The 10992-nt window shown below is 44.5% G+C and overlaps 1 protein-coding gene across 1 annotated transcript in view; it reads left to right on the forward strand.

The window, feature by feature from the left end:
• LOC115415753 (elongator complex protein 3) overlaps nt 1-10992 on the forward strand; it is a 47826-nt gene that overhangs the window by 31958 nt on the left and 4876 nt on the right. The window contains exons 10-14 of the mRNA XM_030129391.1: nt 6201-6394; nt 7962-8052; nt 9604-9669; nt 9816-10043; nt 10210-10291. Coding sequence (XP_029985251.1) covers nt 6201-6394; nt 7962-8052; nt 9604-9669; nt 9816-10043; nt 10210-10291 — 661 coding nt within the window. The remainder of the gene's footprint in view (nt 1-6200; nt 6395-7961; nt 8053-9603; nt 9670-9815; nt 10044-10209; nt 10292-10992) is intronic.

Raw genomic sequence — 10992 nt, forward strand, 5'->3', positions numbered from 1 at the left:
AAGACGTTGGAAATCTGAAGTCCATCTGAAGATGCTAATCGTTAGCATGTCTATGGATTTTCCCATTTATGTTAGCATCGAGCTAGCAGTCTTTTGTCCTTCATTTGAATGTATAATGGTGTTAATGTGGTGGAACACAGAACAGAAGTCACACATGTTGTGTTTGTGTGTTCAGTTTTACACTGAAGTCTGCAGGAAAAGTGGGGACTGAAGTTTAGGACGTCTGGTTTTTCTGTTAAACCTGTGATCCATCTGCACAACTACAGCTGGACACACACACAATACACACAAACACCACTGGACACACACACAATACACACAAACACCACTGGACACACACACAATACACACAAACACCACTGGACACACACACAATACACACAAACACCACTGTACACACACACAATACACACACAAACACCACTGTACACACACACAATACACACAAACACCACTGTACACACACACAATACACACAAACACCACTGGACACACACACACAATACACACAAACACCACTGGACACACACACAATACACACAAACACCACTGTACACACACACAATACACACAAACACCACTGGACACACACACAATACACACAAACACCACTGTACACACACACAATACACACACAAACACCACTGTACACACACACAATACACACAAACACCACTGTACACACACACAATACACACAAACACCACTGGACACACACACACAATACACACAAACACCACTGGACACACACACAATACACACAAACACCACTGGACACACACACAATACACTGGACACACACACAATACACACAAACACCACTGGACACACACACAATACACACAAACACCACTGTACACACACACAATACACACAAAAACACCACTGGACACACACACAATACACACAAAAACACCACTGGACACACACACAATACACACAAACACCACTGTACACACACACACAATACACACAAACACCACTGTACACACACACAATACACACAAAAACACCACTGTACACACACACACAATACACACAAACACAACTGTACACACACACAATACACACAAACACAACTGTACACACACACACAATACACACAAAAACACCACTGTACACACACACAAACACCACTGTACACACACACACAATACACACAAACACCACTGTACACACACACAATACACACAAAAACACCACTGTACACACACACACACAATACACACAAACACAACTGTACACACACACACAATACACACAAAAACACCACTGTACACACACACAAACACCACTGTACACACACACAATACACACAAAAACACCACTGTACACACACACACACACACAATACACACAAACACCACTGTACACACACACAATACACACAAACACCACTGGACACACACACAATACACACAAAAAACACCACTGTGTACACACACAGTGTCGGGGCCCCCCAGGGACAGTATCGGAGCCCCCCAGGGACAGTATCGGAGCCCCCCAGGGACAGTGTCGGGGCCCCCCAGGGACAGTGTCGGGGCCCCCCAGGGACAGTGTCGGGGCCCCCCAGGGACAGTGTCGGGGGCCCTGACGTTCAGTGATGCTAGCAGAACCCTGGCTCTGAAACACATTCAGCAAAGGCAACGGATGTGTTTTTTTTTAAACGGTAAAAACACAACTGTGGGTTCGGCTGCATTCTCATGTGATGGATGGAATCTGTCCATGAAGGGAGATGACAGCTGGACCGACCAATCACAGCCTTCCATTAGTGGAACATTCACTATTTATAGGATGTCACTTCTCACTTATGATGTTCATACACGTTCAGAGGTTTTATGAATCAGGCACTTCTATGACAATAAAGAAGGTAAATGCACTAGAACATGTCCGATTTATTAGACCATATTCCATAAAGTAAAAGTAGTGTGAATACAATGTGTACACGACGCCCCCCCTGAGGAACACCAAACAAAAAAAAAAAATATTGTTTAATAGATCATTTGGTAATGATCAGGTAAGTACCACAAAGACAGGTTCAACTACACTGTAAAAAACAAAAACCAAACATGAACCTCCACCATATCTGCATTTGAATAAATACCTAAAAATACCCATACAATACTTTTTAATATTGTACTTTTTGATATCCATACAGTATTGTGTAATGAAATATTGTGATATATTGCAGAAGTGATCTTTTCTAACAGCCCTAGCTGCTGTAGAGGAGCAGAACTCAGGTTAGAGTAGAACAGGAACTACTGGAACTGTTGGGCATGGATCCTTCTGTTGTTGTTGTTGTTGTTGTTGTTGTTCTTCTTCTTCTTCTTCTTTTTCTTCTTCTTCTTCTTCTTCTTCTTCTTCTTCTTCTTCTTCTCCTTCTTCTTCATATTCAGACTCGCAGTGGTTTTAAAAATAGCTCATGTGAGTCAAATCAAAGTCTGTCTGATTACAAACCCAGCTCCGTCAAACAGGCTTTAATCCTCTGAGGGGAATTCAGATTTGTGACAGATTTCAAAAGCATATTTGTGGAATCAATTGAAATGTCGGAGGAATATTTGGGTTAAATTCTAGATCAAATATCAGCACATACTGCGTTTGTTCAGTAGATTCCATTTGTCCTGTAACTGAAAGGGTCTGAATGAGAAGGAAATGCTGTAAACATGATGAAAATATCAGTAAAAGGATGAACACATCAGTAAACAGACGTCTGCTTCTACAGAACTGAACCTCTGTGGAAATGGGGGATTTCATGGTGTCTGCTTAAGCCTGTCGGTCTGGACGTGTTTGTTTTTTCTGTATTTAATTCCTTGGTTCTGTCCTGATCCATCTGGACTTGTTTTTTTTCTGTCTTTAACCCTTTCATGCACAGTGGTCACTCCAGTGGTCAGTCCAGTGGACAGTTCTTCTCCAGCTGTTCTATTGTATATTCATGGGTTTGGTTGTTTTAGTTCCAGACCAGCCAACACAGTGGACACTAATGCACCATCCCATAATAATCCACTGACATTCAGACCAGTACTGTAACTGTGCTGTTCTAGATAAACCTGATCTGCACTGACAGGTGTGAGTGGAAATCAATTGCTAAATGTTATTAGACTGTAATTAACAGTTTTCTTAAATAAAAATGTTTTTTTGTATATTATCTCCATGAAGTGAGTAATAACTAGTATTAGAATATGATAAAATGTGAGAAAACATCAGATTAGCTGCAATAAAATGTTTTTATTTCATACTTTTCACACAGTTTATCGCTTTGTTTTTGCATTTTAAATACATGCTTCTTTGCTTCATAAATTAAACACATGGTGTCCAGCTGAGTGGACATTTTCGTAACTCCATGAAAAATAGTTTCATATAAAAAGTTCCAGTTGGTATGTAATTTTTATGCCTAAAGGGGAATAAAATCACTCAAGAAAAAAAATCTTGACTACGGTTCTCATAATTCATACATGAAAGGGTTAATTCCTCTGTGCTGTCTTGATCTGTCTGGACTTGACTACCAGTGTTTTTTTTTTCTGTATTTAATTCCTGGGTTCTGTCCTGATCGGTCTGGACTTGTTGTTTTTTTTCTGTATTTAATTCCTGGGTTCTGTCCTCATCCGTCCCCTCAGCCCTCCGTCAGCTCTTGGATCAGACTCGGCTGCAGCAGAACTTTCCCTCCTCTGTGTCCGTCACCGTTGTCCTGATAATGAAATTCCATTAGAACGTCCTCCTGCTCTCAGACCCCCTCACACTTATCTGTGCTTTACAGATGCTCTGTGTCCCAGAGGGGGGGTTGGGGGGGGTCCATCAGTCACAGGTTCCTGTTCACCCACACACACACACAGGCTGTAATGGACCAGAGCAGGTGGAGAGTCCTGGTCCTGGTTTCCAGACTCCTGTCTCTGTATCAGTCTATGGGGATGGGTTTGATTGGACCCCCCCCCTCTTCAGCTTTAGTCAGGGACATGGGGGGGGGGGGCATATCGTCCTGTGGTTCTGAGCCATGACCACAGTGACAGATGATAGAAACATTCTGATACACACTGAGACAAAAGATGGAGTCACTGGATTCTGGAATCAGAGGATTTTACTTGTAAGGACTGGAGTCCATCCAGCAGGTGCAGCAGCTGACTGAGGAACAGCAGCAAGTTTAGGATCTGATGGGAAAAAAAATAAAATAAATAAATGTATGTATGTATATACTAGTCTTTATTTACTAATACCAGGAATTCCATCCATCTGACATTTTTGTCAGACCCTGTAGAAGCCAATAACATAATAACGGCCGATAATGTAATAATGACTGATAACGTAATAAATTTGCTATTTTTAAAATGTAATAGGCCAATAATGTAATAAAAGTCCTGAACTGATAATGTAATTACTTATAACTTATTACGTTATTGGCTCAGTTATTACATTTGCTTTTTTTTTTTTTTTTTTTACCAGGAAAATATCGTAATAACCATCCAATAATTTATACATTATTGGCCAAAAGTTATTACATTATCGGTTCAGGACTTTTGTTACATTATAGGCCTGTTACTTTTTAAAAATGGCAAATTTATTACTTTATTGACTGTTATTACATTATTGGCTTCTACAGACCCATTTCTCAATTTTTGGATTTCTTGTACACATTTTTTAAAATTGTAACAGTTTTTTCCCAAACTGTTGTAAAACACTAGGTTGTTCAGACGGTGTGTGACCAGACTGACCGTTAACATTTGGGCTGAACAGTGGTCGTGTTGTTTGGACTGAACTCCCCAAACAGAACAGTCCTTTAGTTTAATCTAGTCAACCCTTATCTTTAATTAAACGTCCACATTAAGCCCTGGGTGTCAGTGAGGAGGAGGGGCAGGGTGGGGCTATTAGTAAGCTCCGCCTACTTTCCGCTAGTTTTCTGTAGTTTGTGTTTGAGCTGCAGCTGTAGCCGTTTATTCACACTGTGGTTTTCAGTGCAGAGCCGTACATTCATCTGCTTCTGTCGTTTTCCCCCTCCTTATTTTCTCTGACTCACAGTATTTATTTTTCCTCCTTACATCTGCACTTTTCCTGGTCACACTCAGAGGTTGTCGGTGTGAATCCCATTACCTTTGCAGCTGTGACAGACATGCGGCTGTGTCATCAGATCTGTTTTTTATCTTTGCTCTGTGTTTGTTCCAGGAGTTCTTTGAGAACCCGGTGTTCACACACAGGCTCCTGGATCATCAGTTTTGTGTTTTTCATCTTCACTCTGTTTGTTTGTTTGTTTGTTTGTTTGTTCCAGGAGTTCTTTGAGAACCCGGCGTTCACACATAGGCTTCTGGATCATCAGTTTTGTGTTTTTCATCTTCACTCTGTTTGTTTGTTTGTTTGTTTGTCTGTTTGTTTGTTTGTTTGTTTGTTTGTTTGTTCCAGGAGTTCTTTGAGAACCCGGTGTTCACACACAGGCTCCTGGATCATCAGTTTTGTGTTTTTCATCTTCACTCTGTTAGTTAGTTAGTTAGTTTGTTTGTTTGTTTGTTTGTTTGTTTGTTTGTTTGTTCCAGGAGTTCTTTGAGAACCCGGCGTTCACACACAGGCTCCTGGATCATCAGTTTTGTGTTTTTCATCTTCACTCTGTTTGTTTGTTTGTTTGTTTGTTTGTTTGTTTGTTTGTTCCAGGAGTTCTTTGAGAACCCGGCGTTCACACACAGGCTCCTGGATCATCAGTTTTGTGTTTTTCATCTTCACTCTGTTTGTTTGTTTGTTTGTTTGTTTGTTCCAGGAGTTCTTTGAGAACCCGGCGTTCACACATAGGCTTCTGGATCATCAGTTTTGTGTTTTTCATCTTCACTCTGTTTGTTTGTTTGTTTGTCTGTTTGTTTGTTTGTTTGTTTGTTTGTTCCAGGAGTTCTTTGAGAACCCGGCGTTCACACACAGGCTCCTGGATCATCAGTTTTGTGTTTTTCATCTTCACTCTGTTTGTTTGTTTGTTTGTTTGTTTGTTTGTTTGTTCCAGGAGTTCTTTGAGAACCCGGCGTTCACACACAGGCTCCTGGATCATCAGTTTTGTGTTTTTCATCTTCACTCTTTGTTTGTTTGTTTGTTTGTTTGTTTGTTTGTTTGTTTGTTCCAGGAGTTCTTTGAGAACCCGACGTTCACACACAGGCTCCTGGATCATCAGTTTTGTGTTTTTCATCTTCACTCTGTTTGTTTGTTTGTTTGTTTGTTTGTTTGTTTGTTTGTTCCAGGAGTTCTTTGAGAACCCGGCGTTCCGTCCAGACGGTCTGAAGCTGTACCCGACCCTGGTGATCCGAGGCACCGGTCTGTACGAGCTCTGGAAGACCGGACGATACAAGAGCTACAGCCCCAGCACCCTGGTGGACCTGGTGGCACGGATCCTGGCCCTGGTGCCCCCATGGACCCGGGTCTACAGAGTCCAGAGGTGAGACAGGAAGACTAATGCTGCGTTTCCACTACATGGTACTGACTCGACTCAGCTTGGCCTTTTTGTGTTTCCATTATGAAAAAGGACCTGGACTCTGGTAACTGGTACTAGTTTTTTGGTATCTGGTACCTGGTACTAGTTTTTATGAATCTGATACCTGGTACTAGTTTTTGGTATCTGGTACCTGGTATTAGTTTTTATTAATCTGATACCTGGTACTAGTTTTTGGTATCTGGTACCTGGTATTAGTTTTTATTAATCTGATACCTGGTACTAGTTTTTTGGAATCTGGTACCTGGTACTAGTTTTTATGAATCTGATACCTGGTACTAGTTTTTGGTATCTGGTACCTGGTATTAGTTTTTATTAATCTGATACCTGGTACTAGTTTTTTGGAATCTGGTACCTGGTACTAGTTTCTTAGAATCCAGTACCTGGTACTAGTTTTTTGGTATCTGGTACCTGGTACTAGTTTTTATGAATCTGGTACCTGGTACTAGTTTTTTGGTATCTGGTACATGGTACTAGTTTTTTTGGTATCTGGTACCTGGTACTAGTTTTTATGAATCTGATACCTGGTACTAGTTTTTGGTATCTGGTACCTGGTACTAGTTTTTATGACTCCTGTACCTGGTACTAGTTTTTTGGTATCTGGTACCTGGTAGTAGTTTTTTTGAATCTGGTACCTGGTACTAGTTTTTTGGAATCCGGTACCTGGTACTAGTTTTTTGGTATCTGGTACCTGGTACTAGTTTTTTTGAATCTGGTACCTGGTACTAGTTTTTATGAATCCGGTACCTGGTACTAGTTTTTTGGTATCTGGTACCTGGTACTAGTTTTTTTGAATCTGGTACCTGGTACTAGTTTTTTGGAATCCGGTACCTGGTACTAGTTTTTTGGAATCTGGTACCTGGTACTAGTTTTTTGGTATCACCTCTGCTGAGGTTCCAGAACTGGGGACCAGGGGGACCACTGGGACCAGCACTAATCTGATTGAATATAATCAGATTAGTGCTGTTATCAGATCAAACAGATTGGATCAGACTGTTTACAAGATCCATAATAATCAAATCAAATTTTATTTCTATAGCGCCAAATTATAACAAAAGTTCTCTCATGACACTGTACATCTAGAGTTGGTCTAAACCAGACTGAAGACAGTTTACAGAAACCAACGAACACTAGTGAGAGGAGAGAGAGGAAGGACAGAGTACCTGTAAGTGCAGAAACCTGGAGGACGGACGAGTGACAGGACCAGCTGGGGTTAAAGACAGAGTAGAGGAGGAGAAAAGAGAGAGAGACTGGGGTAGAGGGGGAGAAGGGGGAGACAGGTGGATGGAACTGATGCACAGAAACTGAACTAGAACATTTATGGAACTGTAGAATAAACGGTCAGAACCATGTGGAGAAGAGAGGGATGACCATGACCACAGACTGATCTCTCTTCTCGCCTCTGTCTCTCTCTGTCTCTCTCTTTCTCTTTCTCTCCCTCCCTCTCTCTCTCTCTCCCTCCCTCTCTCTCCCTCTTTCTCTTTCTCTCCCCCTCTCTCTCTCTCTCTCTCAGGGACATCCCTATGCCTCTGGTCAGTTCTGGAGTTGAACATGGGAACCTGAGGGAGTTGGCCTTGGCCCGAATGAAGGACATGGGCACTGAGGTGAGACACCCCCTAAAGTGAGGTGAGACACCCTCCCCCCTAAACTGAGGTGAGACACCCCCTAAAGTGAGGTGAGACACCCCCCAGACTGAGGTGAGACACCCCCTAAACTGAAGTGAGACCCCCTCCCCCCTAAACTGAGGTGAGACACCCCCCAAACTGAGGTGAGACACACACACCCCTAAACTGAGGTGAGACACCCCCCAAACTGAGGTCAGACACCCCCCAGACTGAGGTGAGACACCCCCTAAACTGAAGTGAGACCCCCTCCCCCCTAAAGTGAGGTGAGACACCCCCTAAAGTGAGGTGAGACACCCCCCAAACTGAGGTGAGACACCCCCCCCCCAAACTGAAGTGAGACCCCCTCCCCCCTAAACTGAGGTGAGACACACACACCCCTAAACTGAGGTGAGACACCCCCTAAACTGAAGTGAGACCCCCTCCCCCCTAAACTGAGGTGAGACACCCCCCAAACTGAGGTGAGACCCCCCCAAACCCCCGTCAGCTCCTTTCTCTTAGTGTCCTGTTGAACTGGACTGTGATCCAAACCCATCTTGTGGGGGGTGGGGGTGCTGACTGTCCCAGTAGAGTTTTTGATAGAGTTCAGTGATAGAAGAGGGACTGAAAACTGATGGAGCACAGAATGGGGACACCCCCCACCCACACTCACACCCCCACAGGTCCACACCCACACATGTCCACATATGCATAAAATAGAAAGGGAGGGGGCTACCCAGGAAAACACCCACAGGGTCCAACAGAACCACAGGGTCCAACAGAACCACCACAGGACACACAGGGTCCAGCAGAACCACAGGGTCCAACAGAACCACCACAGGACACACAGGGTCCAACAGAACCACAGGGTCCAACAGAACCACCACAGGACACACAGGGTCCAGCAGAACCACAGGGTCCAACAGAACCACCACAGGACACACAGGGTCCAGCAGAACCACAGGGTCCAACAGAACCACCACAGGACACACAGGGTCCAACAGAACCACAGGGTCCAACAGAACCACCACAGGACACACAGGGTCCAGCAGAACCACAGGGTCCAACAGAACCACCACAGGACACACAGGGTCCAACAGAACCACAGGGTCCAACAGAACCACCACAGGACACACAGGGTCCAACAGAACCACCACAGGACACACAGGGTCCAACAGAACCACAGGGTCCAACAGAACCACCACAGGACACACAGGATCCAGAACCCTGATCCAGAACCACCACTGTGCTAAAGAGCGTCCTGTGAGTCTGAGCTGAGGGTCCAATCCCCCCCGCACTATCTGCACTAACGACCCCAGGACACAGAGGAGGAGATGCCATGTTTGAAGGAGGCTTCAGTGTGTCCTAGTGGTCGTCATGGAGACGGTGGGCTGTATTTAAATGAGGGTTCGGTGTGTCCAAGTGGTTGTCATGGAGACGGTGGGCTGTATTTAAATGAGGGTTCAGTGTGTCCAAGTGGTTGTCATGGCAGCGGTCCAGTTCTGGCCCAGTCCACCAGAACCATCTGACTCTTTCTATGTGTTTGTGTTTCAGTGTCGGGACGTCAGAACCAGAGAAGTGGGCATTCAGGAGATCCACCACAAGGTCCGACCCTACCAGGTAAGTCCAGACCACCTGGACCTGGACCAGACCACCTGGACCTGGACCGTCTGGACTTGTCCATGTCCCCGGTCCGGACCCCGGTAGAGTAGACATCGTCCTAGTCCTGGTCCATACGGTCTCTCATTGACCCCCCGTCCCTGTAGGTGGAGCTGGTCCGGAGGGACTACGTGTCCAACGGGGGCTGGGAGACCTTCCTGTCCTACGAGGACCCCGAACGGGACATTCTGATTGGTCTGCTGCGTCTGCGCCGATGCTCCGCCCAGTCCTTCCGTCCGGAGCTCAAAGGGGGCGTATCCGTGGTGCGCGAGCTGCACGTGTACGGCAGCGTGGTCCCGGTCAGCAGCCGAGACCCAATGAAGTTCCAGCATCAGGTGACCACGCCCACTGACACTGTGTCATGTGACCACACACGCCCACTGTCTGCGTCATGTGACACCAAATGACCCTAACCCAACGCACAACACACAGGCAGAGCAAACGTCCAAATATGGGCTCTGTCAGCTCAAACGTCCAAATATGGTCTCTGGTTTCCTCTAGGGCTTTGGGATGATGCTGATGGAGGAGGCCGAGAGGATCGCAACAGAAGAACACGGATCCAGGAAACTGGCTGTCATCTCAGGTACACAACACAGCAACTACACAACTACGCAACACAGCAACTATGCAACTACGCAACTACACAACTATGCAGCTACACAACTATGCAACTACGCAACTACACAACTACGCAACTACACAACTATGCAGCTACACAACTATGCAACTACACGACTACGCAACTACACAACTATGCAACTACACAACTACGCAACCACACATCTACGCAACCACACAACTACGCAACCACACAACTATGCAACTACACAACTATGCAACTACATAACTACGCAACTACACAACTATGCAACTACACAACTATGCAACTACACAACTATGCAACTACACAACACAGCAACTATGCTGCTATACAACACAGCAACTATGCAACACAGCAACTATGCAACAATGCAACTACACAACTACGCAATTACACAACACAGCAACTACACAACTATACAATTATGCAACATAGCAACTACGCAACTACACAACTATGCAACTACATGACTACACAACTACGCAACAATGCAATGCAACTATGCAATTACGCAACAATACAACATCGCAACACAACAATGCAGCACAACACAACAATGCAACAACAACGCAACAATGCAACAATATAACTATGCGACACAGCAATGCAATGCAACACAACATAACAATGCAACATACCAACACAATAAAACAATACAACACAACAATGCAACAACACAACGC

The sequence above is a fragment of the Sphaeramia orbicularis genome, unplaced genomic scaffold (assembly GCF_902148855.1).
Source record: "Sphaeramia orbicularis unplaced genomic scaffold, fSphaOr1.1, whole genome shotgun sequence".
NCBI classification, from domain to species: domain Eukaryota; kingdom Metazoa; phylum Chordata; class Actinopteri; order Kurtiformes; family Apogonidae; genus Sphaeramia; species Sphaeramia orbicularis.